The sequence below is a fragment of the Brachypodium distachyon genome, chromosome 2 (assembly GCF_000005505.3).
Source record: "Brachypodium distachyon strain Bd21 chromosome 2, Brachypodium_distachyon_v3.0, whole genome shotgun sequence".
NCBI classification, from domain to species: domain Eukaryota; kingdom Viridiplantae; phylum Streptophyta; class Magnoliopsida; order Poales; family Poaceae; genus Brachypodium; species Brachypodium distachyon.
Window position 1 is genome coordinate 47,573,001 of NC_016132.3, and position 26,205 is coordinate 47,599,205.

The 26,205-nt window shown below is 46.2% G+C and overlaps 3 protein-coding genes and 2 non-coding genes across 11 annotated transcripts; 4 read left to right on the top strand and 1 right to left on the bottom strand.

Annotated features, from left to right (window-relative positions):
• Positions 1-1,598: 1,598 nt before the first annotated feature.
• On the bottom strand, positions 1,599-2,801 carry LOC100831432. The gene has a single exon (XM_003569577.4). It carries the CDS (start codon positions 2,680-2,682, stop codon positions 1,939-1,941), a length of 744 nt encoding a protein of 247 aa, XP_003569625.1. The 5' UTR covers positions 2,683-2,801; the 3' UTR covers positions 1,599-1,938.
• A 4,170-nt stretch (positions 2,802-6,971) lies between these two features.
• On the top strand, positions 6,972-12,470 carry LOC100831732. Of its 6 annotated transcripts, XM_010233893.3 has the most exons (5): positions 7,458-8,078; positions 8,202-8,344; positions 8,434-8,575; positions 8,756-9,547; positions 10,811-12,470. In XM_010233893.3, the coding sequence occupies exons 3-5, from the start codon at positions 8,483-8,485 to the stop codon at positions 12,224-12,226; spliced, it is 2,301 nt and encodes a 766-aa protein (XP_010232195.1). In that variant the 5' UTR covers positions 7,458-8,078; positions 8,202-8,344; positions 8,434-8,482; the 3' UTR covers positions 12,227-12,470. The 6 variants fall into 6 exon arrangements, with proteins under 6 accessions (XP_010232192.1, XP_010232193.1, XP_010232195.1 ...); XM_010233890.3 differs by lacking the exons at positions 7,458-8,078; positions 8,434-8,575 and adding an exon at positions 6,972-7,440; XM_010233891.3 differs by lacking the exons at positions 7,458-8,078; positions 8,434-8,575 and adding an exon at positions 6,972-7,425.
• LOC112271204 lies at positions 10,118-10,181 on the top strand. The gene has a single exon (XR_002964198.1). It is a non-coding gene; the product is annotated as a small nucleolar RNA snoR101 (small nucleolar RNA).
• LOC112271203 lies at positions 10,500-10,563 on the top strand. Its single transcript, XR_002964197.1, has one exon. It is a non-coding gene; the product is annotated as a small nucleolar RNA snoR101 (small nucleolar RNA).
• Positions 12,471-16,135: 3,665 nt separating the features above from the next.
• LOC104582851 (zinc finger BED domain-containing protein RICESLEEPER 2) lies at positions 16,136-21,622 on the top strand. Of its 2 annotated transcripts, XM_010233895.3 has the most exons (4): positions 16,136-16,293; positions 16,870-18,927; positions 19,010-19,079; positions 21,283-21,622. In XM_010233895.3, the coding sequence occupies exons 2-4, from the start codon at positions 16,893-16,895 to the stop codon at positions 21,284-21,286; spliced, it is 2,109 nt and encodes a 702-aa protein (XP_010232197.1). In that variant the 5' UTR covers positions 16,136-16,293; positions 16,870-16,892; the 3' UTR covers positions 21,287-21,622. The 2 variants fall into 2 exon arrangements, with proteins under 2 accessions (XP_010232197.1, XP_024315219.1); XM_024459451.1 differs by lacking the exon at positions 16,136-16,293 and having other exon boundaries at positions 16,412-18,927.
• Positions 21,623-26,205: the final 4,583 nt, after the last annotated feature.

Consider the following 26,205-nt stretch of genomic DNA (forward strand, 5'->3'; position numbering starts at 1 on the left):
TACATTAGATACTCTTTGACTGACAATTCGGATGACTAGATATCAAAATAAATAGCCTCCCACCAAACAGGAAAACTAGCCAGAGCAACACATCGCAACAGATAGTATTTGACAAGCTTAATAAGAGTTGTCAGTTTCATTAGTAACAAATAAATAAATGAGACCAACCAGGGACTAGCATCTGGTGGCCTTTTTATGGACAGAAGACAACCTAGGGAACCCTGTGAAGGCAGTAGCACAAACCAAAAGACTATGGACCCAGCCCTTTAAAATCTATAAATCTGAATCAGTTACGTAAAGTATTGAGAACTTTGCTCCTAAGCGCTAGTCCCTGATACATAATAAGGTCAACCAGTGACAGAACCCTGTTCTCTACAATGGCAACACACTGTAGGACGAATTCAACAATGTTAACTGCCATTTGGTCAATCAAGGAGACGATAATGGATCGTGATAGGCACTATGATAACTAGACACTCAGAAAGACCAAAATAGTATAATCGGCTGATATTTTGTACTCCCTCCGTCCCATATTAAGTGACAAAATATTACATGTATCTAGACATTTTTTGGATATAGATACATCCATATTTGGGCAAATTTGAGTCACTTATTATGGGATGGAGGGAGTATAAATTTAAGGTGCATAGATTGTGTTGACTGACAAACTTTCTAAAGTTTTACCAAGCTTATAACAAAAGATATCAACATCTACTATACTAAATCAATACACTATGAGAACATATTCATGACATGATGGATGTAGTGATCTTGATTCAGCAGTGTAGATGTTGGTTTGACGGTCTACAAAATTTATATTTTGGAACAAAGGGAGTAATAAGAAATGAATCTATATGTAACCAAAAAGTATCAGCAGAAACGGACCAATCGTCTCTCACAGTATAACACATTTACAGATTTATGCATCACTAAACTAACCTAAGCCTTAAATATACACTTACTAAATCAGTGATACATACATAAAACCATAATCTCCATTGTCATAAGCCACAACCACCAATATGCCTCACAGCCTCAGGGATCAATGTGACAGTCATAAAGAAGCAATGACAACACCAGTCACATGAGGGCATGTCATTTCAGGGTATGAAAGGCATATGAAAGGATAAGTATCAATCACAAGGAGAAAACAGTTTTTCCAAACATATGTCAATCTCCAAATTAAAGGAGAACAAATTTATCTGCTACTAACCTCCATGAGGCAACACAAAAAACCACAACAAGCACCACGAAAAAAACACTAAAGCACTACTAGAAAGTAGCTAAGCCATCATTTTGGAAAACGGAGTTCTGATTTCACAAACCATCATGCTCTAGAAAGTAGCTAAACCATCCAAAGAAGCATACAAGACATACCCATAGCTCATGTGTAAAAGAATAAAAATCATGCATACCATGGCACCCAATGTAAATCATCAAGCTATAGTTTCATATGATTGAACAAATACTATAAATCTAGAACTATAACCAGATTCCACAACCACAAGTACTACATCCAACAAGCAGCAGCAAATGCCATGAGAGCGCAGCCAAATAGCACAACAATCAGTCATGACATGTCAAACTGTTGAACTCACTTAATGCAAACCACAAACCATCAACAACGTAACAGACATAAAGGTGGGAACCGAAGCAGTAAGCCAATAACGATAACATAACAAGCATAGAGCGTTGCTCAGTTGAGCATCATACGAAGTGTCTACACATTCATCACCAGAAGTGCGTAGCATGATAAACGAAGACAGCGTTGAAACATAACCAATCTCCAGATCTCTATGATTCGGTAGGCTATTAAGCAACTAACTCATAAGAAGTCATATTACTCTCACTTCGGTATTACGAGCATCACCACGACAGACTCATCCTCCCATAGGCTGTAGCAGCAGAGCAAAACTTCCTGCGCAGCAGAGCACCAGATTACCTCTTGAGGCGAAGATAGATCAGCACGAAGGCAGCCGTGGCGGCGGCGCCAGCGGCCGCGGCCGCTGCCATCCCCTGCCACGCGATCCCCTCTTCCTTCGGGACTCCAGCTGCCGGAGCAATCTCCCTCTCCTCCACATTGGCGGCAGCGGCAGAAGCCTTCAGGGCCTCGATCTCCTTCTCGAGCTTGAGCTTCGCCTGACGAACGCCCTCCACCTCGGCCGCGAATTCCTCGCGCTGGCGCTCATCCACCTCACGCTCAAGTTTCTTGCCTTCGAGGAGGGCCTGGAGGCGCTCGACCTCCGCGCGGAGCGAGGCCACCTCCCCCTCGGTAGTGGCGGCAGCGTGCTGGGCGGTCGCAGCGTCCTCCCGGGCCTGGGAGAAGATCCCTTCGAGGCGGTAGGCCTCCGCGGCAAGGGTCTTGTTCTCCTGGTTGGCGTTGGAGAGCTGCTCCTCGAGCTCGAGCTTGGTGGCGCGGAGGTCCTCGATCTCGGCGTTGGCGGCGACGGCGGCGTAGGACTTGGGTGGGTGGACGGCGTCGGTGACGGTGACCTCCTCTCTCGCGTCGCCTCCGCTGGGCGCGGTCTTCTCGGCGGCGACAGCGGCGTAGGACTTGGCGGGGTGGACCGCGTCGGTGACGGTGACCTCCTCTCCCGCAACGTCTCCGTTGGACGCTGTCTTCTCGGCGGCGGCGGCGGCGGCGGCGGTAGGGGAAGCGAGGGTTTCGTCGCCGTTCTCCATAGGGAACTGGTGGGTTTTGGCTTTTGGGAGCGTGGTTTCTGTACGTGATGGGGGCGGCGGTGGTGTGGGGAAGGATGGGGAAAGACTCTTGAAAAGGAGAGGCTTCTTTCTCCTCCAGTCCTCTCTGTAAATCGCGCGTGATGCGTTAGAGACTCGAGAGGCACGGAAATATCTGGAAGCGGGGTTCACTCTTCCTCCGTGACACGTGGGTCCAAATTTTTTGGGTCGCACCGTGGCCACACCTGTCAGTTATTCGCAACGATCGTGGCGAGCGTGCGTGCCGGCGACGCCGATTCGGTGGGTCCTCCTGTCAGTGTCTGCGTCGGCACTTGCGTGCTGAGGAGGTTGGTGCCGGAGGCGAGTGTGGAAATGCACGTCGTTATCGGGTCCTGTCTGTGTGTAGTGCGCTGCATTATTGCGCGTTCGTGCCTTATGTGGGCCTCTTGCCTCTACAGCCCAATGCCATGTGTGTTTTGCCGCAGGCAAGCACACGTGCAGGGGAGGCATTTTCATTGGGCCGCACATTTCAGTTTAGAAATTTGGCCCGATGCCTCGACATATGGAAATTGCAATAGAATTAGCCAGAGAGCCCCCTTTTCCCTCTCGTTCTCTTCCTGCCTCCTCCCGCTACAGCTCCGGGCTCTCTTGCCGCCCCCTCCCCTCCCCCCTCCTCTCCAGCCTTTTTCCCCTCCTCTCGTTCTCTTCCTGCCCCCTCCTGCTACAGCTCCTGGCTCTCTTGCCGCCGCCTCCCCTCCCCCTCCTCTCCATGCAGCTGAAGAGGAGGGGGAGGGGAAGCCCGGCCAGTGCTCTCCCTTGTTATGTATATTATCTTAGTTGCCTTAGAGGCTAGCTTCTGTGGATCTTGGTCGCCGGAGTTGAGGCCCTGCCGGTGCTTTTTCCGAAGAAGTTTTCTTGCCGTGGATCTCATTGTCGGAATCTCTGGTAATGATGTCCCCGGTTTCATTTCTTTCTTTTGATCCGTCCCTAAATAACTGCCTCCACCCAGATTTGGTTGCATCTTTTCTCTTGATCTTCACAGGCGCCAGATCTGTAGATCAATCATCTTCTGGAGATCACGTTCAAGCTTCGTTATTAACTCTACCTTGGAGTTCATGCGGGTCAGATCAGGGGGAGGCATGGAATTTTGGTGAAATTTGTAGCCTCCTCTCTTCCCTACTCCAGCGATGCTTTCTCTTTCCATGTCATGCGCTGGGATGGGGCTGGCCTCTGCTATTGGATCCGTTCTTGGGAGGATTATTGCCCCTCTCAACCTCTAGATCGGAGGCCCGACAGGCGGTCTTGGGGCAAATCTTCTTGGGCTCGAGGAAGATGGCTTTGCATCGATCTCCGTTTGGTGGATGCTGCTCGTTCTAGGGGCTGTTGTGTTCGTTGCCTTGAGGTTGTTGATGTTGGGGTTCCTCCAGATTTTACTGCATCGACAACTCAACTTTCCTCCGTGTTCTACAGAGGCAGTCAGTTCCAGTGGAGATCCTACTTGCTGGTGGCGGTCAGTTGTGATCTCTCGTCGTCGGCGAAGTTCACCCTGGTCGGTGGTAGGGGAGAAGCCGGGACACGTGTTTTCCCGGCACGGTGCTTAGGACGCATGTTGTGGCTCTGCCTGGGAGCTAGACACATGTTGTTGGACTTGATTGTAAATTTCTTACTCTTTAATGGCCATATTGTACGTCGGGATGTAATATGTGGGTCCTTTAGACCTACTTGTTATTAATACTAGCAGAATGTCCCCGTGCGTTGCTACGGAACAACAAAATGAAATGATACACTCAAGGTATATCTACTTCCTAAGAAGACAACAATGCATTCTTTCCGAAATTTATATAACACCATCCAGTCAAAAAAGTATTTGACTGAAATGCTCCGCTATGTAGGATCTCACACTGAAGTTAAACTTTAACAGATTGCAACATTGAGGAGATAATTTTCCGCCCCTGCGTTGCTACGAACAATAAAATACATGATGTGGGCCAATGGTTGAGAAGTTTAATAATTTTCAAAAAAAAAGAAAAGGCTTGGGGGGTTTGTGGGCTGGTTTGGCTTAGGCCCAAATGAGGGAGGGAGTGGCCTAAGTCCTTTAGGGTTTTGGTAGGCAGTGGGCTGCATGGCCCAGGTAGGAGGGCACGAGAGTTCCTTCCGTTCAGGAGAAACAATGGTAGCTGCGGCTCTGCTAGCTGCTGCTCGCCAGCGATAGAGGGAGGAGAAGGTGGCGCCGAAGTGACGGTGATGGTGGGCGCCCCTGGTTTCGAGGCCGCACGGTACGACGATGGAGGTCGGCGGCGGCGTCTTCCGACAGGGAGGCGGTGGCGCAGTTGGCGTCGTCCACGGAGGTGGTGGCGGAGTAGACATCGTCGTCATGGCGGTGCCGCAGGTGGGAAGCAGGGTAGGGGTCCGATGACTCGCCGGAGTGAGGTTCGGGTGGCTTCCCTGTTGTGGTACCGCCACGATCAATAGAGGGAGACGACGCAAGAGGAGGAACCGGAGTGAACGACGACGACGACAGCGACCCGCAGTGGCCGAGCGCCGGCGCTGGCGGGTATGGCGGGCTGGGCCCATCGGTTACACGGCGGGGGTGGGCGTGCTCGTGAGCTTGCTGGTCATTGTCGCTGTTGGGGGCCCGGTGTTGTGCCACGGGGAGCTTGTCAACGCAACTGGAAGAGACGCTGCCACGGGGGTGCCGCGGAGGCCTCGGATGTGAGAGGCTTCTTTTTGCAGGGATTGACAACAGCTAAGCGAAACATTTTTTTTCTCGTGCGGGAGTGGCATATCCCTCGTAATTTTGATGAAAAGACCTACTGCGACATCCGTATCATGACCACCAACTCTAATTTAATATATTGGTATAGATAATGCAAGGGTTCTTACAAAAAAAACAGAATTAGCCAGAGAAACTTTTGTGCGTGCTCCAGAGAGTTTTTTTTTTGGGACGAACCGGGAGCTCCCACAATTCGTTAAGAAAATCTAGGATGAAGACCAATATAAGAGCACCGTGGGTTGGAGGACAACCGTGCAAAACCTGAAGCGAGGGTTTCCACGAAGCTGGTGACACCCAACGGATAACAATAGCCTTGTCCTCTTGAAGCCGCAACCAAACAACACAAGCAGACAACCTAAACCACCAAGCACGACTATTGACTAGAGAAGGGGACACTAGCTCTTCGGCAAAACATCTAAGGAGGGAAACTCGTCGCCGGCATCGACCCCTGTTGACCGAAGACTTCCGTCCAAAGCATCGCACATCAATACAACCGAACCCTAGAGAAGGGATTAGACAAACACTCGAACCAATTGCCCAAGGTAGGGGTGTGAAGCTTGCTCTTTAGCAACACCCCTAAGTAGGAAAACGACACACGTCCAGGGAATAGTTAGATCAATGAGACAAACAACCACCGGACCACAAGATCATCGTAGAAGCACTTCAACCTAGAGGCAAAACCGTCGGTCCCCACACCGAGCGCTCTGCGTACAGAGGTCAAGGTGCGTCCAACCTACCATGACACATGCCCAAGCATCTTGCCGCCACCATTGAGCGCGCTCGGGAGAGGATCCATCCATTACGACACCACCGCGCAAGCCCTCGACGCTAGATCCAGCATGATCGCTGCGCTGACACGTATTTGCAAAGGATGATGAGCCGAGCTCTGACCACTGCCACCGCACACGCAAACAAGGTAAGATCCGAGCCGCCCAAGCGCTTATGTTCATCCGCCGCTACGCCACCACGAACCAACAACAAAGAGCCTTGCTGTCACCATCCTTGACGGCTTGGCAGGCTTGGCTGTCAGCTATCTTCGACAGCGGTGAGGGGATGAGGTGGGTGAGGGAGACAACTTAGCTTGCTCAGAATCAACCTCATGAAAATCTTATATTCCCTGAGGAGGTCCTACCACGTGCAAACGCTCTTTAATGGAATTTTCGTTTTAACTAGTCGTGACCAAGAAACAACCGGTTGTGTTTGGTGAGCTGGGATCACAGTGAGGTGTTTTTCTTTAGTGAAAAACATCAATTTGTGTGGGAACCGCCTCCCATGTCGCCCCAACGGATGTGTGACACCAGAGCAGTTTTTTTCTCTAGTGAAAGACATTTTTTTTACTAGACATTATGTTTATGGGAAAAGGTAGCACCATGGTTGTGTGCAATCTGTACTCTTTTGACTACGATTTGCTGTACAACCAAGGACCAAGGACCGACCAAGGACTGGCCCGTAGCTGGTTCCACTGCAGAAGGATAATTATTTATTTTATGAAAGCAACGAGGGGCACTTTGCAACGAGGCAAACTGGTTCCTCTCGCTTTTTACGCTTCCTCGCCTTTCCATAGAAACCCTAGCAGGATTGCTCTCCATCTAGCTCCTCCGTACGGCCGCGCCGCCTCGCTGCACCGAGTCGAAGCGGAGAAGAAGACATAGGTCATAGGCAGACCCAAGCCTCACCCATGGATCTGGAGATAGTAGGGCGACACGCGTTGCTCTTCGACGACGATGCGGCGGCGGAGGTTGTCAACTCCGGCGGTTCTCTCGTCCCCTGGTCTGCCGCCGGTGCGACCGATCTCCTCCTCGACCGCCACGACGTTCGCCACCTCCTTGATCGCGTCCCCCCTCGTCCAAACCGCTCCTACTCCGCGGCTCTCCTCTCCGTCCGCTCCCCCGACGGCGTCTCCGAGGCCGAGCTTGACCGTGAGCGCTTCCTCGACCTGCCGGCCGACGACGAAGGAGACGATGGCACCAGAGGTTCGTCTCCCTCAAGTAAATATTTCTTAACTTTTGAACCTCCTTATACATTGTCGTTATTGTATACGTGACGCTACTCTCTGTAACCATCAACTGCGCACCATTTTCCAATTTTTTTTTTATGTAATTGGACGCTGTTAGCTCTGCTGTGTCTAAGAGTGGCTTGAGATCACACGCCTAGAACTCTCCCACTTTGTATAAGCTGAACATATATGGGTTTCCGAAGGTTTGCATTTACTACCGGTTTAGGATGTGATAGAGAGTTGGTCTGTATGATTGTATGAGTTCAAGTTAGAGTGGCTTAAAATCTAGTTGGAGTATAAGTTTTAAGCTATGATGTTGAGATCCATGTGCAGAAATGTCTGGAATGCTAAGAACTTAAGATAGCTTGGTGATTTCTTGCTATTTTGGTTGTACCAAACGAAAGTTTAGTTTGTATTTGCTGGGTTCTTATAGTAGATGTGTTTTCTACCACATAAATTAGCAACGGCAGTTGAAAGTTGCATTTCTACCTAATGGGAGTAATAACCCTACCAAATGTGGCAAAGGTAGTGGTGCTAGTTGAGATATACTTTTCCACCATGTTCTTTTTCAAGTTTGCAGGAGAGGCACTTGATTTTATTTGACGAGCACCTTTACTTTAATCCGTTCAAGTAAGGGGCATTCTTCTATTTCTCCCGTGTTGTATCTTTAAATCTGCACTTTTCTTCTCCACTCAATGTAGGTCTGTTTTGTTGATTGTTGTATACTCAAGAGGGTGTCTTTTGTGTATGCAGGAAATGAGACAGATACTGGGCATGGTGATTATAATGCTGTCCATTTCTCATATGGCGGTCCTGCTGGTTCAGATGATCCAAATAACTTGACCTCATATTATCGACCATCTTTTCCTGTGCCAGAAAGCTTGTTGAATAAGCTGGTGAGCATACAAAGTCTAACTATCCCCTCAGCTTGTATTTAATATGCCAAATTTTGTTCACTTCATACATTTGTATTGATCTTCTCCAGTTGATCCAGCAATAATTGTCAAAGGTGCATATGTTCTTCTAAGGATTAAATGTCTGTTTCAGATGGTTGGAGCAGAGATGAAGTTCCTACTAGTGATGCACATTGTTTCCTTACGATCTATCTTGACGTAAGGAATAGGCAGGTGGGATTAGAATGATGTAAATGGTACATAGAAAAGAATACTGCAATGGGATATCTGTTCATAAGTTTTATGCTGTACCAGCTCTATGTTAATTGAATTGTGTTAAAATCATATGGTTACACCTTTTATGTTCCCAGCCATTACTGAGTCATTCTTATTTCCATACTTCTTAATTTGCAGCCTCCCTCTGAGAAGGTGCATCAGATAATTGCAAGAACTGCTTTATTTGTCAGCAAGAATGGGGGTCAATCAGAGATTGTGTTAAGGGTGAAGCAGGGAAGCAATCCAACATTTGGATTCTTGATGCCTGACCATCATCTCCACAGCTACTTTCGGTACATTGTTGATCATCCTCAGCTGTTGAAAGATGGCTCAGATGCTGGCACCAGTAAAGGCAACAAAACGGTTACCAATGAGGCTGAGCATGCCGTCCCATCAAGTGGAGCTTTATCATTGCTTGGTGCCGTCTACGAGTCTGGAGATGAGGATGAAGGTGTGATTCCAGCTAGCTCAAAAGGCATGGATCCAGGTAATGACGTTGTTTTGCACGAGCAAAGCCAAGGCTCTGCATTCAACAATGAAGAAGTGAGAAAAGGTCAGGCAGTAACAGAAGAAGCTGCCACTGCAGTTAAGGATAAACCTATTTTTACCAAGAAGAACCCAACAATTACTGGAAACAGCATTGTTGCTGCTCAACGGGGAAACGTTAAAGAAGCCATTAAGACGTTAGCCACTCCTGCCAAGTCCGAGAACTCTAAATCAGGTGTGTCTGACACAAAAGAAGTGATCCTGGAACCACCATCCGTTTTGAGGCGCACAATGGAGAAAATAGTCGAGTTTATTCTCAGGAACGGGAAGGAGTTTGAAGAAAAACTAATTGAGCAAGACAGGACAACTGGGAGGTTTCCATTTCTTCTATCGTCTAATCCATATCATTCGTACTATCTCAAGACTCTCCAGGAAACTCAAGAGGTAACTTGAATCATACTTGTGCTATGCTTTAACATTGTAAGATTTGCATAATTGGCTCCTTTATCTTTTTGGTAGAAGTCAAGTCAAGACTTCTTTATACTGGAGTCAGAGAGTTCTATTGTGCAAACCTTTGCGATTTATAATCTCTGCCTTTACCCGGTTTCTTCTGATGTTTTATTTTACTAAAAAATTTATCATCTATTCACGCCTTCAATTTCTTTATTAATGGTTGTTTTATGATTTCATCATTCATGTTTTGCATAAATCATAGTGAGCTCTATTGGACATGTTCACTTAAAGTTAAGTAGCAACAATGTTGTAATGGAATATTATTCCTTGAATTAATATTCTAACTGATGTGGTTACTAGCTTACTATTTATTCAAAGGCCTCTTATTTGTTTTCTTAATGTTTTTTCTGGAGCACTCCCCTTTTTCCCAGCACCTGCATTCTCTTTCATTCTCGAGTACAAAATAATTTTAAATCATGAATAGTCCTATTAATTATGTACCTGTGTTGCTTACGTTTCATGCCCAAATTGTCCACCTTTTTCTCTCTAAGTGCACATGATGTCTTACACTTGATCTCTGAACTTCAGGTAAGTTCCTATGTGGACAGTATGAATCCCTGATGCACAACGTACTTCTTTTCTCTTTCTTTTGACGAAATTTCCAGTCATTACAATATTTTTTGTTTAATTGTGTAATAGGATTTGTTGATCCCATGCTTTTCTAGTTATTTTGGAAAGTTTTTTTTCCTATCCATGTACTTTATTTTGACAGAGATGTTTTTTGTAAATTACAAGTTTCTCTGGTTTCATTGTTTATTTTTGCATTATCTTTTATATTGTCTCTTTCGAATGTATACCATGTAGTTTTAATGAATATTCATCTTAAATGGTGACGACCCGCTTATCCCAAACTTCCTTACTTTTGTTCTTAAGTGCATGTGATGTCTTGCACTTGATCTCTGAACTTCAGGTAAGTTCATATGTGGACAGAATAAATCGCTGATGCACTTAATTTTTCCTCGGATATTTCGAGGCAGTGCGACAGTAGTGTGCTGTTTAACTTTATGATGTCACTATGTTTTCTACCGTTGGGTATAGACTCGTATTGATGCAAAGGTTTTCTTGCTATTTTACAGAATATGTTGTTTCTAAACTTCCAAGATATAAGATTATTTGTTTGGGGGGATATTGTGGCCATCTCATCGATGCAAGTTGTAACCACGGTTTCCTGTGTTGTCTGAATTTTTTCTGCAGTCCAACAACTGTGGTGGTTCTTTGGAGCGGAAAGACAGAAGATCATCTTTGGAGCGGAAAGACAGAAGATCTTCTTTGGAGCGCAAAGACAGAATATCTTCTTTGGAGCGCAAAGACAGAAGATCTTCTTTGGAGCTCAAAGACAGAAGTTCTTCAGACCGCAGAGACTGTGGTCATGGGAGGGAAATAAGTAAGGGAAAACGATGGGAAAGTGCTAGCAGGTACTTAAGTTCTTCTGATAGAAGCTCTGCGGAACCATCGGAGAAGCAGCTTTGTGACAAACAGGGGAATGCGAAGTTTCAAATGCTCATTGGTGAGGTCAAGAAGGAACCTCCTCGGAAGGTCACTGCAGATGAAGCTGCTGCTATTGTTATGGCGGCTACCCGTGGACTGGCCCCTTCCAATCCTCAACCTAGCACAGTAAAATTCATGGCTGACAATTGGCACACCAGTATACAGGACCCATGTGCAGTGTCCAAATCTGCTTCGAGTAGTGAGGCAGGCATTTCTGTCCGTAGTGGTCAGCTAAACAAGGAAGGTATTGGAATTATTGATGATGATTGGATTGCAAAGACAATCGCAAAAGCTGTTGCTGTTGCCGCCTCTAAAGAGGCGGATTCTTCTGAAGCTTCCATGACCAATGAGCAGAAGCTGAAGGCTGAGAGGCTTCGGCGTGCAAAGATGTTTACTGCAATTATCAAGACTGGAGGCAACAACACCGATTTGGTGGCAACAAGTGATCCAACAAATGAATCTGCAAAGGCCTCTCCTACTGATTTGGACCTTCCTAGACCTGATTCACAACCTTTGGCTAAGGAACGTGAAGGTGGCTCTGTGCCTTTCGAGCGTGAAGGTTCAAATCTGACAATGCAGGAGATAGACTCTGATGATGAGCAGAGCAGGGCGCGCAAGTATAGGAAACATCACCCAGAATCCGATGAGAAGGATGATTTGGATGAGGAAAGAAACAAACATACAAGGAAGAGACATCGTTCAGAGCATTCAAGAAGATATAGCAAGGATGTGCACAAACATAAGTACAGGCAGCACTCCAGGGATAGGGAGGACAAGTATCATAGGCAGAGTCATAGCTCTTCAGAAGATGAGCGAGAGCGTAGCAGTTCCAAGTCAAGGCGTCAGCATAGGGATGATCACAAGTACGCTGAAGATGATGAGTACAGGAGTTCGCATAGGCACAGGAGGAACCATCGCTCCAGTTCCAAAAGGAAACACAAGGATAGCCAAGACCACATTGAGGAAACTCAGGGCGGTGTTGAAGCCTCCCAGAACACATCGGATCACAAGTATGGATCAGAGAAGCCCCCTAGTGACAGTGCTCAATCATCTCAGGCAGCAACTGAGGTTCCAAATGAGCTGAAGGCAAAGATTAGAGCAATGTTACTCGAGACGCTTTAATGTGCGTTCCAATGTAGTAACACTGTATCTATTGCTGTCCAGTTCTTTATTTCGTTCAAACATATCTTTTGTTGAAATATCCCCCCATCGTGTTGTCTGTTTGTGATAGCTATATTCAAACTGGTGGCAACTGATAGATCTTAGGTGAAGTGGTTGGCGTCTACAATTTTGACGCTCTACATGCGAACTTCGGTCACTGCGTGTTAATGTGATATTTGAGGGATTATTCGGATTGCAGGAGTTACGTTCTGGATGACCCGTTGATGTGAACGAAGTTTGGAAGCTCATGTGTCCGGTAATCTTAGTATTTACTTGAGCATACTCTACTACTACCTCTGTTCTGGTATATGGGTCCTCATGATATGGGTGCTCATGCATTTCTAGGTTTAAGATCTAACTAGTGTAACATAAGTTTTATATCACAAAAATTATATGGTTAGAAACTTATAATGTTTTATTTTCTAATGGTATAATTTTTGTATATAATAATCATGTTACGTTAGTTAGATCTTCAACCTAGGAACGTGTTGGGGTCCCTTATACCAGAACGGAGGGAGTTTTATTTATACGACACATTCAGTTGCATATAAGAAGCTGTATCGTTTGATGACATGAATAGTGCTACTCTCTCCGACCGGTATTACTTGTCTCAAATTTGTTCAAATATGGATGTATCTATGTGTAAAAAAACGTCTAGATACATGTAATGGCATGTACAATGGTTGATAAGACTGACTTATCTTAGGCGTTTCACGTCATTTAGAAAAGACAACAAAACATGTTGTACAATGTGTTATCTCTTAGTGTTTTATCTTAAAATTAATGCTTACATGAATAAAATTAACTAAATAAATGTTAAGAAAAAGTGAAATCTAATACAACGGAAAAATTGCCTTATCTTTGACTTATCATTCACGTGAAGAGATCATCTCTTAATTAAGAGAGCACTTGTGCCTTTTCTTCGTTTATCTCTGTTCCACGTCAGATTTTATCCTATATGCTATCGCTAAAAGAAGGCTAACGTCATCCCATTGTACACGTCCTAGTATGTCGACAAGTAATTCCGGCCAAAGGAAGTAACATATTTATTATTAGGGCGTTATTATTATATAAGAACGTTGTTTCATAAAACAGGAAGACATTTTACAGGAAAATAATTTTTGTAACCGGCAAAATTATATAGAACGAGTCAGGAAATCTTGTTCTTATTTGAATTTCGTATCCAATGCGTTTGTTTAGTCCCTAAGCTAAGGAGGCCAAAATATCGGTCATGCCTGAAATTTAGCTATTGTTTGATTTACTGCCAAAACAAACTGGCTGCAAATACGTACTTGCTGCCGTTGCCAGAAATCTCGGGAAAAACTGACAAAACATGTGCCGCCAAAACTCTGGACAAAATTGACGTGATACGTTCCAACCGATCAACGCCCTCCGCTAAAACAACTGCGCCAGGGCCGCGCTTTCCCCGAAACTCTAGCACGCTACGGGCCATCACGCCGGAACCGGATGAGATCGATTTGATCGGCCTCCTCCCGGACGAGATCCTTGGCACCGTCATCTCCCTCCTCCCGACCGACGACAGCGCGCGCACCACCGTCCTTTCCAGCCGCTAGCGCCACCTGTGGCGCTCGTCCCCGCTCAACCTTGACGACAATGACATGATTCATCCGCTGGAGCTGCCACCGCTCCGATCCTACCGGTACCGGCGTACCTTCGACTACAACGGCCTCCGCGAGAACGAGCGCCAGCTTAACGCCGTCGGTTCCAAGATCCTATCCAAGCACCGGGGCTGCGCCCGCCGCCTGTCCCTCTGCCACAACTACTTCAACTACATCCAAGATAAGGTCGACGGCTGGCTCACGTCCCCCGCCCTTAATAACCTTGAGGAAATCGAAATCATCTACCACGACGAAGAAGATCCTCGGTTTCCGCTGCCACTTCCGTTGTCTGTGTTCCGCTTCGCGTCGACCGTTCGGACTGCCACCTTTGGCTTCTGCAGCTTTCCGGATAACACACTCAATAAGCTTGCTTTCCCGCACCTGAAAAAACTCGTTCTGAAAGGGGTTGCCGTTTCGGCCGACACATACAGTGGTGGAGGCAGGAAAAAAATACAGGAAGGGGTAGAATAGAAGGAATTATTTACGAGGGGGGCCAAAACATAAAAATATGAAGCTCATACGGGTAAATCGCAAAATTATGCAGGAATCCAAGTAGAAATTCGAAATCAAGGGGGGGCCAGGGCCAGGGCTGGCCTGGTCCCTGCCTCCGCCCCTGGACACACACCAAGTCATGCTCGTCGGCTGCCCTGTCCTCGAGAGCCTGCGTCTTAACTATGGGTTCCATGTTGGATCTGATGGATGTGACACCAAGCGAGTGTTGGTGAACTCATCGAGTCTTAGGATCATAGAGAATGACTACACGGATTACCATGAAATAGTCATCGAGAATGCCCCTCGTCTAGAAAGATTGATCACATATCATGGCTCTTCTGAATCTGAACATACCCCGCTGGTCGTCTAGCTACCTAAGGCACACAAAGTGGAGATCTTCAATTCACTCGCATTCTGTAACAAAGTGCGTGACTTGGATGAAAATATGCGCAACGTGAGGGTTTTGGTTCTCAAGGCACCTGGACCTAGTCTTGATGTAGTCATCGTCTTGCTGAAATGCTTGCCTTGCTTGATGAGGTTGTACATCATGTCATCTCTGCGGATGTATTCGAAGAATGATGGACATGATTATAACCCGCAAGATCCTATCAAATGCCTTGAGCTCAGTGTTACGAGGGCAAGCAGACGGATGCGAACTTCGTCAAGTTCTTTGTTTTGAATGCTAAAGTGCTTGAGTTAATGAAATTCGGTGTCCATGACAATTGCACCGACAAATGGAGAGCTGATCAACACAAGCGCCTACGTCTGGATAGTAGGGCTTCTCGAGATGCTCGATTTGAATTTAGATCTGATCTTACTTGTGATAACTTTGCTTGCTATGATGTTCTCTCCGTACTTGATCCCTTCGGTAGTAGCTCTTGTGCTATTGTTCAAAAAGCTGACCAGGTTGATGATCTTCAATGAGGTCTTCTTCTTGTCTGTCCTTTCTTTTGTGCAAGCATGCTTGGTAATGTTTTTTTTATGTGTAATGTTTACTCTCCGTTAGTATGTTATTCAATTTTATTATTCGTAAAATAAAGAAGTTATATTTCAAAGATATTGAGCTTCTTTGTAATTTTGGTTTGCCTCTTTGATACCAGAGCATCTTCAATACTCTTTCACACTTCTATGTGTTCAGTTCCCGTTTGTTTGAAATTATAGCATTTTCAAATGATCAAGTATGGGTGTTGTCTTCGCAGTAGGTGCAGTGGATCTCAAGCTAAATTTCACAAATCTCAGTTTCTTCTGAGAAGTATGTATAGATGGTTGGGTTGCAAGGTTACGTCACCTATCCTATGTATTCGAAAATTTGAGCTCTTCACATTCCTTTTTACTTATTTCTACTTGTTGTAACATATAGTTGATCATAAAACCCATAATTATGAGTTTTAAGGGTATTGTTACCTTTATAAAATATTATGCACAGTTGGTGTCTCGAACCATTATCTGAATTTTGTGTGCTTGGGTAGAAAACGTAGCATCCGAACGCCTTCTACGGGAGCCGTACGACGACCGTTAACGATATCGGACGGACCGCATCAATCCTAGCTGTGGCGGGTCCGTTGTGCCCCAATGCGGTGCGTGCGACCGGAGCCCGCGTCACCGAGTCTGTCCCGCGTGCTACGTTTCGAGGTTAACCCAAGTCCACACTCCACCCAGCACCCACCCACTCTCCAAACCACACAGAACCGGTAAGCTGGCGCTCGGGGTGTCATCGCGGCCGTCCATCGCGCAGGCGCAGACCCGAAACCCACCACCGCGACAAAACCGCCACCCTGCCCGACCGAAATGGGTCTCGACTCGCAACCCACGCCTCCCCGGCCCCGGCTCCGATCTGCTAAGCCCTCACCGGATCGGGTTGCGGGTCCCCTCCCCGCGACCCGCCGCCGCCGCTCGCCGCCGGCCTTCTCCGACGAGGTCACTCCCCTATCCTCCGTTCTCTACCTCTCTGCCTCCTCACTCTTATCGGGTCCACCTACCCGAGCATTAAACCCTAGATGAAGCCGCTGCCCGGGGGATATTTCCTGCCCAATTCCTGGGGCTCGAGCTTGGTGGGGGTCGGACTAGGAAACCCTCTAGCTTTCCATTAGTTCCCTGGATTCCCGAGATCGCTTGCTTGTTGCGGCTGACTGTGTCGTGATTTCGGGGATTGGGTTTTCGGGCGGGGTAGGTGAGGGGGATTTAGTGAAGGGACTTCGTTTATGTTTCGTTTAAGCAGTTCCCAGCATTTCGCGAAATTTTAGCCGGATCTGTGTGGTGCCAGAGGCGTTCTGTAGTGCGAGTGTTTACTTAGCGTATGGGTAGCCAGTATGTTGGAAGCGAACATGGCGAAATTTAGTCGGACCGCTACATGGAAGGCCATCATGGTTTCCAGTTCGTCAGGGGAGTGTACCGAGTCTTTTGACCTTTTTGTTTCTGCACAAGAGAGAAACACCTATAGCCATTTACTTCTGCTTATTGGTTTAGTATTGACTGTTACATGATCTGCTGCAGTGTTTGACCTCATACGGGACAGCATGATGGAACAGGCAACGATGGAAATTCCGATTGCTGGCACAGTGAGCACTACAGTGGTGCCTGTGCCCGCGGTGCACAATCCGCGGGCTCGCAAGTTGCGCTCTGCAGTTTGGAAGGACTTCACTAAGGAGCACCGTGCTGACGGCAACTGTGTTGCTATCTGTAACCACTGCAAGAAGCAGCTCACAGCGACCAGCAGGTCAGGCACCACACACCTACGCAACCACCTCGCAATCTGCAACACCACCTCGACACGCCGTGCTGGCAAGCGTCGAAAGCTCATTGTACGCCGTATTCTCCAAAACAAAACCTCCACTGATGGGCGTCCCGGTGATGGGCATGCCTCTGGCGAGGACCATGACAATGATAGCACACACTTTGATCAAGAACTCAGCCGACAGGATCTCGCCCGTATGATTGTCCAGCATGGCTACCGATTTTCAATAGTGGATGATCTAGGGTTCCAAAGGTTCGTGAAGAACCTCCAGCCACAGTTTAGCATGGTGTCATATGAGGTAGTGAGAGCTGATAGCATGGCAATTTATGAAAGTGAGAGGCTTAAGCTGCAGGATGTGCTCCTCAAAACACCTTGTCGGGTTAGCATCTCAGTTGATATGTGGCGGTCGAGTGCACAGATGGACTACTTGTGTTTGACCTGCCACTACATTGATCATGCCAGTGATGAGTGGAAACTTAGGAAGAAAATTCTCAACTTTGTGCATGTTGAGGAACATTTTACAGCTAATCAGATTGCCAATCTCATTGTGGAAAAGTTGCAAGAGTGGGGCATTGACAGGAAGCTAGCTGCCATTGTACTAGACAACTGCACCTCTGCTGACATTGTTGCCACAGAGCTTATCAGAGTTATGCAGCCTAGGAGACTTCTCCTGTTAAACGGGAATTTGTTCCACGTGCGCTCTTGTGCACATATTCTAAATCAAACAGTCGAAGAAAGCTTGGAACAAACATCTGACATAATTAATAGAGTCCGCGAGATGATTCAGAATGTCAAATTTTCACAAGAAAGGCTTCAAAAGTTTCTGGGTATCGCAAAGCTGCTGCAGATTGACCAAAAACTGTTGGTTCTTGATTCTCCTAACAACTGGCCATCCACTTTCTTAATGTTTGATTCTGCATGCTACTATCATGATGTGCTTCTGCGCCTTGCAGAACAGGAAGCACATTATGCTGCTTTCTTGACTCCTAAGGAGTGGGCTGATGTGAAGGCCCTCACTGAAATCCTGGATGCACTCAATAATACAATGGAGAAGTTTCCAGTAGAAAACCCAACCGCAAACCTCTATTTTAATGACATGTGTGAGATCCATGTTCTATTGAACACCTGGCGCAACAGTCCTTCTCCTCTTGTTGCACAAGTGGCTGGCCGAATGCTGAAAAAATTTGAGGGGTACTGGGATCTTACAAGGCCAGTAATGGCATTTGCATCCATACTGGATCCTCGGTACAAGATGAAGTCGATTGAGTACTTTTTCCAGCTGATTTACGGGAACGACCAATTTACAGCAAAAGCGACAATAGAAGCCATAAAGCAAACCTTCACCAGTCTGTGCAATGAGTATGAACATTCAGCCAATTCATTGAAGAATCCAGCTGCTGTCTTCTACTCTGGAAACAGTGGTTCTTGCATGAGCTCTGTGTACAACAATGGGAATGATTCTAAGACCTTCTCTCGCATTACATTATCAGATGCCCGGCGGGGACTTGATCAGTATATTCAGGAGTCATCATCAGGCCAATCCTTAAAGTCTGACTTGGACATGTATCTTGAGGAAGCTGTCTATCGTCAAAAAGAAGGGAATCAAGACAATTTTGACATCCTGGGATGGTGGAAGTCCTTTGCTGCAAAGTATCCTGTCCTTTCTCAAATGGCCCGTGATATTCTAGCTATCCCTGTATCCATCATCCCATTAGACAGTGAAGCCCGGATGCTAAATGAGTATCTTAGTACAATGGACCCTTCAACAGTCGAGGGATTGGTCTGTGCGCAAGATTGGTTACGTGCAGACATAGATGGTATTTACCTATTTCTATCAGACATATCATCTTCCATGTTAGTGCTATCTTAACTATGATTGGTTTTCTCTGTCTTCTGCAGTTGCTAATTCAGATGGTCATGCAGATGATAAAGTGCCACATGGAGATGAAATTATTGTAGCACCAAATAGGTAAATACGCAAGGAGCAACTTGTTTTGATTTTATTAATCTTGCCCCTGTTGAATATGTGCATATTGGCAACCAGATGCTCCCACGAGAAGTTTCGACGGGATTTGCCGTTGTGAATTTGATTATTGCCTTCCAGAAGTTCTTTGACTTCTGCTGGCTATTCATGTCTGTCTTATTTGAAAACCTAATGCACAACAGAACAAATCAAGAATAAAACAGATATCTATCTTGAAGGTGTTCAATAATATAGTTCTCTTCAGTGGTACCTTGTCCTCAGCAGGCTAGAGTACACAGAACATGTAAATGGTGTGCATTGGCACTTCAATCCAGGTGGCATTGTTGATCGAGAAAATTATATGCAAATAAAGTACCGTGCTTATAGTAATAGTTGTCAAAATAGAACTGCTCATAAATATCGATAACAGTTAAACTGATGGTTCAACTCTTGTAGGAGAAGATTATGAAAGTAAACACTAAACAAAATATATTATATAGTAAAAGTACATGACTGGCTAACCAGGAAAAATATGAGTTAGAAATTCTCACCAAAAAGAAACATCTAGCCTTTAATCTGGTGGGTCCACACTAACAGAAGACGACCGTTAGATCTTTATAACCACATATCCCAGATTATAATCAATAGAATCACAAACGATAGGTGGTGTGTTCTCGATAAGCTGTCTATTCTCATGAACTTCCCAGGGTTCATATTAAGGCTTGAGATGGATGGTTTGTAGTCTCCGCAACGTGAACCTTCGCCACATCTGTCGTCCATGTTGCTCCTGGAGATGGTGAAAGCTTGGCATGAATTAGTGGATGCCATGCTGTCACACGCACGATGATGAGAGCCTGCTTAATTCGTCAGGCCGTCCCGCTGCAAATACCCTGTTGCTGATGTCCCCTGCCCTTTGGTGTAGTGATCTGTACAACCTTCTTTTGATTCAATTCACCTTAGCTACATATCTGAATTACTGGTTTCATGATGTTCTAATTTTCTGTAGCTTGCTAGGAATCCTAATTAGTCCCGCTATTGTTCTTCCCTTAGCCGATTCAGAGGTTTGATCATAATGGATTAGCACTTAATCTATGACTTTTTACTGTGCAAACTGCTGTATTAGAGCTACGGGATACAAAACTCTAATCAGGATGGGGCCGATTCAGAGGTTTGATCATAACGGATTAGCACTTAATCGATGAATTTTTACTGTGCAAACTGCTGTATTAGAGCTACGAGATACAAAACTCTAATCAGGATGGGTTAGCAAAAAGAAGCAATTGTTTGTGCATCATACCCTGTCAAGAATTGGGACGTTCTCCATGTAGTTAGCCGTCGTGGCATCACCGCTTGCGGTGATCTTCCCGTGGCTGCGGCTAGTGTGAGCTTTGTCTCCAACAAGGTTGCTCGGTGGTATTTTGTGAAATCTGTGAGCTTTTGTCTCCAATAAGTTATGTTATAATTAATTAAACTGGTATTTATATGAGTTACCAACATGTCTTTTGGTCATTAGTGTATAAACATTATCTGTTTGTTTGCTGTGAAATACTAGTAGTAAACTAATGGTTTGTATTGTAATCTGCACCTCTAGTTCTGAGTGGTGCACTTGAATAGATGCAGTAGTAACGTTGTCAGGATGTTTGATGCTAGTATGCTTTTGAACCTGCTGCACACAGTTGTCTGGTTACTTGAACTTACATTAGGGATATTAGTAACACGTCACACGTGTGTTGCTCATACAAATAATAAGTTAATAACATGTCTATGCTGACTTGCATTTTTATCACCAAAGTACAACTCCTGCGTCCATAACTATTTACGGTAGTAATGGTAAATTGTTAATGTTGTAGAATTATATACTCCCTCCATTCCACAATACAACTTGTATAGATTTGTGCACTTGGACCAACGCAGATCTCGTTTCCTGTGACTGACCACTCATATTGGGTTAATAATAAATGGATGTGAGTAGTTATTGACCGGGTGCGGGTACCAAGAGAAAAATGAGGTGTATTGTGGAACAAATGAGAAAAATCTATATACGTTGTATTGTGGAGTGGAAGGAGAATGTTACTTTGTCCATTCAGATACTACCAGAATTGTTAATGGTAAATTTCATGATTTGTTGAGGAAACAGAAAATGTGTCATGTCCTTTTACTTTCTTGAGCAACCTTGTTATTAGATCTGATCAATTTAACTTGTCTGCAGTTGACTCTTCGCGGTGAATGCTTTCCAAGGAGATGTTTATTGATGCTCAACTGTCGAAGAACCAGCAACTTTATCCTGTAAATCTATCATTCTAGTTCTAGACTATCTGTACAATGGGGTCTTGGTGTTACCGCCAAAAGGAAGGCTAACATTGCGCAGCCATCTGGTACCATTTTTAGACAATCTGCTCTGTATTATTGTAATCCATGGTTTTGATGTGTATCGTGCTGCCCAAACGTCTCCCCGGGGCCCGGGCCCTGGACCCTAGCACCGGAATGCTTGGAGTGGTATTGACATTGAACAAGTGGAAGGTAATATCAACTTTTATCATTCAACTCTACTGAAATTATCTGGATCGAACATACTCGAGTTCCATGTACCAAAGTAGTGTGGGGTCCCACATGTCAGCTACGATATTCTATGGATCCATGAGAAAGTTGAGGCACTGCTGACTGTACAAACAACGAAGTCGCGATCCCCAGATCACCGAATCACAACCAGTACGAACTGCACTGTCGGCAAACAAAAGAGCACGGTGCAACTACTAGTACCGAGCTGCCCAACCAACAGCTCCTGCGGGCTACCAAAGGTTCAACCGTTCGAGTACCAAACAAGTGCAAGGACTCGCGGTCCAAGCACAAAATTCACAGCGCTGACTTGGCTCCTTTAATTGACAAGTGCAGCGCATACTTAGCAGGCTGGCGTGCCAAACTATTATCCAAAGGTGGAAGGCTAACTCTTGTCTCGGCCGTTCTATACAGCTTGCCAACATACTGCATTTCCGCTTTCGATTTCAACCTAGTTTCAACAGAACAGCTTGATAAAAAACGTCGTGCCTTTTTCTGGACGCAAGACGACACATGTAACGGTTCACAATGTTTGGTTGTTTGGGACTCACTTTCAAAACCAAAAAATTTAGGTGGTCTTGGCGTCAAAAACTTGCAGCTTCAAACTCTTGTTTGCTTTTAAAATTTGCATACAAATACTTGCATGGGGAAAATCTGCCTTGGAAATCTTGGTTACAACTAGGTGCTTTGCAGGAGCTAGAAGCTATCACTACACCACTGACATACCTCAAAAACATCATTGCACATCATCTACCACTTCTTCGCCAAATCACCACCGTTACTATAGGAAATGGGAAATCTTGTTTTTTCTGGTTAGATAGGTGGTTGTTACCAGAACCTCTTTCGGTCGGCTTCCCATCACTTTTTTCTCACTGCACTCTGTCCTTTTCTCGTGTTAATGCTATAATATATAATGGGCTGAATTTGAGCTTGTGGAACAGACTAACGGCGGGTGCGGAAGATGAGCTCGCCAAGCTTTGTTCTCTCTTGCAGGACTTCAGCCTACATAGGACCGACGACTCGAGAATGCTAATCACCGGGGAGACCTTCTCCACACGACGTGCCTACCAGCTGCTGTCCTCCGGCCACCATGATCCAGTGCGGTAGCAATTTGACGTTGCCATGTTCCGGTTAAAGTTAAAATATTTGGCTGGCTTCTCTACCATAATGGCCTAAATACACGAAGAAACCTCCTCAAAGAAGCATATCATCACTGTTGATGCTTGTCCTCGCTGCAATCAAGCTCCAGAAACAAAAGAACACTTGTTCTTCCAATGGCAACCAAGTCAGGACTTGTGGAATATGCTGAGACTTCCGCCCCCTTCAGCTAGTGCTGCACCTTGGACATCCACTCCTCCGCATGCTGCTGTTCCTACTCTCAGATAGACACGCAGCGCATGATTAGTGACGTTCAAGAGTGCTGGGCATTCGGCACGCCACCCACGTCACTCCGCACACACGGTCCCGCACGTACTCACGGCCACCACGGCTCGGCACGGGCAGCCAGCACGCCGCGTAGCGCCGAGGCATGCATGAAGATTGACGAACGGGAAGACTGGACCATGGTTACGGAATCGAATAAAGATGCAGGGATTCCGCCGCGGCAGGCAGTGCCAGTAGATAGAAAAGAAATAAAGAATAGCCTAGCGCCAGGTACTGAATTACCATAGTAGTGCTACTGATTTAGACCTCTGCCTGAAAACTGAGACTTGCACTATCTGGGGTCGTTGATGTTACTAAAAAAACAATTTGCACCGTTAGATCTATTCGTACGGACGGTTCATATTTATTACGAGGTATTTCTTTAGTTCCATAATTCGGTCGAAATCTTACAAATATTTAGACACTTTTTAGAAATAAATACATCCATTTTTGGACAAATTGGAGACAAAAATTATGAAACGTTCTGAGTACTATAAAAAATCTCATTATTAAATACTAATTCTCCAGATGGCATAGGAAATCTGCGTGCACGCTAGACATGTACACAATTTGTTACAGGTCTTTTTCTTTCTTTCTTTGTTCTACATTTTCTGGAAATATACAGTTTGTACACCAGTTTTTCTGTATTTAATTTCGATTGCAATCATTCTGGACTATCAGCTCTTGCACAGAGCTAAAATATAACAGCGAGGAAATTTGTACCAGAAGAATAAGCCATTCCCACCTTCCATGAGCTAAACCCACAACTAGGAACAAAATAGCCTGTGGCTATGAGGTACTACCTCCGTTCCTAAATGTAAGAAGTTCTAGTTTGACCAAGTTTATAGAAAACTGTATCAACATCTAGAATATGAAACAATTATTCTATGAAATTATGAAAATATATATTATGACAGATTTAATAAAACTAATTTCAAGTCGTAATAGTTAGTAGATTTTTTTATAAACTTGTTGAGAAGTTTGATTTATCACAAAGCTAGGACTTTTTACATTTAGGAACGGAGGAAGTATGACATAATTATGTAATTCTCAAGGAGCTACATATGCTTCCCAGAGCAAACGAAACAATGCAGCAATTCTTCCTAGTAACTCAACCCATACAAGTTGTTACATCGTTTCAAACAACAAAATACAAGAGAAAGAATTAATCTCTGAACTAGCTACTCCCTCCGACCGGTATTACTTGTCTCAAATTTGCCCAAATACGGATGTATCCATTTGTAAAAAACGTCTAGATACATGTAATATTTCGACAAGTAATTCCGACTGGATGGAGTAACATCATCTACTTTATTGATCATACACAGTGTCGGAGCACGGATCTCCGGCACTGGGGATGCCGAGCACCCCCTTTTTGGTTTGGTGGAGGGCGAGGCGATTGCTCCGGCGATCGCCGGCGTGACAAAAGACAGGAAGTGTCGACGCGTGAATTTACGCAGGTTCGGGCCACCCGAAGGTGTAACACCCTACTTTCTGTTTGGAGTTGTATTCACGAATACGTGTGTATTTTACAGAGTGCCCCGGGGGGTTCCCGGGGAGCTACTTGCTCTTCTTAGAGAGTTTGCTGCATACAAGAGTGATACTCCTTGCCACCACTGACTATGATTCTCCATAGGACTAGAACAGAACAGAACCCTTTGACCGGTGGCATTGGTCCTCCTTTTATAGACAAGGGAATATCACAGGTGCCGGTGCATGCAGCACAACACATCTCCCATACGCGTATCATCGCCACAGGAAGTACACTACGGTTGATCCATGCTGGGCGCCATGCAGCTCCTAGTTCACTGTACACGGTAGAAAAAATGTAATATAGGGTAGACGCCCTAGCCTTGCTGAGCAAGACTAGCCATGCCGATGTGACTCCTGTCGGTGCATTAAATGCACTGTGTCCGCTGTCTCGTCCTGTCTTCACTGTTCTGCGGGCCCCGCCTGCATGCCCGAGCGCGGGTTGCTGGCGAGCCCCTTCCCGGCTAGCGCACCCGGCCAGTTGCCGTGGCGTTTCTTCCACTTCCCGAGACCAGAGTTCCCGGGTACCCACCGAAGCGGACGTTTCTTCTGTTTCGGCCCTTGTCTTTGTCTTTACCAACGGCCGTCTCCTTGGGGCGGGCTTCCCGGGCCTATCGTTCCCAGGAGGCCAACTTGCGGGGGTTTGTCACTCGTGACCCACGCGTTCCGTATCAGTGGAACCCCGTGGGCCACTGGTACGACAGTAGCCCCCGGGCGTGGGCCGGCAGCCTTGAGGCCCCCGGTGAGTGCTATCCTTGGTCGGTTGCCGGGCTACGCCCTATCCGACAGATGAGTCCCAAGGGGAGTCTCCTGGCACCCGGCCTTGTGGGCCGCATTTGCAGTTCCACTCTTCCGAGCGAAACGGTCGGGCGCACGATTTCGTGCCTTATCCCCCATAATCACCAGAGAGTTACGCACCCCCATCTTAATTCCCGATTCTTTAGGGAACTTTATTGCCGATCGTGGGGGTGTCCATTGCAGCCCGCCAGCCCTGATAAATACTCGAGGCTGGCGGCGGGCACTCCCCATTGCTTCCTATTTCCGCCATCGCCCCTCAAGCTCTCCGCGCCCCAACTCCAACCAAATCACTCCCCACTCCCGCTGATGTCTTCCAAGGGCCAGAACCGACCCAAGGGGGGCACCAGCAAAGGAGAGAAGCGCGAGAAGGCCAGCAAGAAGGAGCTGTTGGACCGAGCTCGGAAGGATGAAGAAATGGGGGCCAAGTTCGCCTTCTCCTCCCCCCCCCGGGGGTATAACGGCGAGGGGGTGGACAAACTGGTCTTGGCGCTCGCCACCAAGCACAATGAGCACGGGCCGACGCGGGTTCTTCCTATCGGCGCGGAACGCGACCCGCAGTACTTCCGGATCTTCGGGAGATTCATCCTAGCCGGGTTCGTGCCGCCGCACTCTTTTTTCCTCTCTGTCATCATGGAGACCTACAGGCTCATCATGGCTCAAATTCAGCCCACGTCGTTCTTCACATTGGCTGTCTTCCAACACCTCTGTGAAGCGTTTGTGGGGGTGATGCCATCGGTGGCTCTGTTTCGCCACTACTACTACCTGAGGATGGAGGCGAAGGCTCTCCTGTCCTCGGGCGTGGTGTTCCGGTTCCGCGACAGGCTCA

What these genes read in the sequence shown, in the direction of transcription:
- LOC104582851 (XM_010233895.3), top strand. Translation starts at nt 16,893, where the DNA reads ATGATGGAACAGGCAACGATGGAAATTCCGATTGCTGGCACAGTGAGC. An exon ending in GTTACGTGCAGACATAGATG is followed by an intron (nt 18,928 to 19,009) that starts GTATTTACCTAT and finishes TGTCTTCTGCAG; the next exon opens with TTGCTAATTCAGATGGTCAT.
- LOC100831732 (XM_010233890.3), top strand. Translation starts at nt 7,131, where the DNA reads ATGGATCTGGAGATAGTAGGGCGACACGCGTTGCTCTTCGACGACGAT. An exon ending in AAAGCTTGTTGAATAAGCTG is followed by an intron (nt 8,345 to 8,755) that starts GTGAGCATACAA and finishes CTTAATTTGCAG; the next exon opens with CCTCCCTCTGAGAAGGTGCA. An exon ending in CTCTCCAGGAAACTCAAGAG is followed by an intron (nt 9,548 to 10,810) that starts GTAACTTGAATC and finishes TTTTTTCTGCAG; the next exon opens with TCCAACAACTGTGGTGGTTC.
- LOC100831432 (XM_003569577.4), bottom strand. Translation starts at nt 2,682, where the DNA reads ATGGAGAACGGCGACGAAACCCTCGCTTCCCCTACCGCCGCCGCCGCC.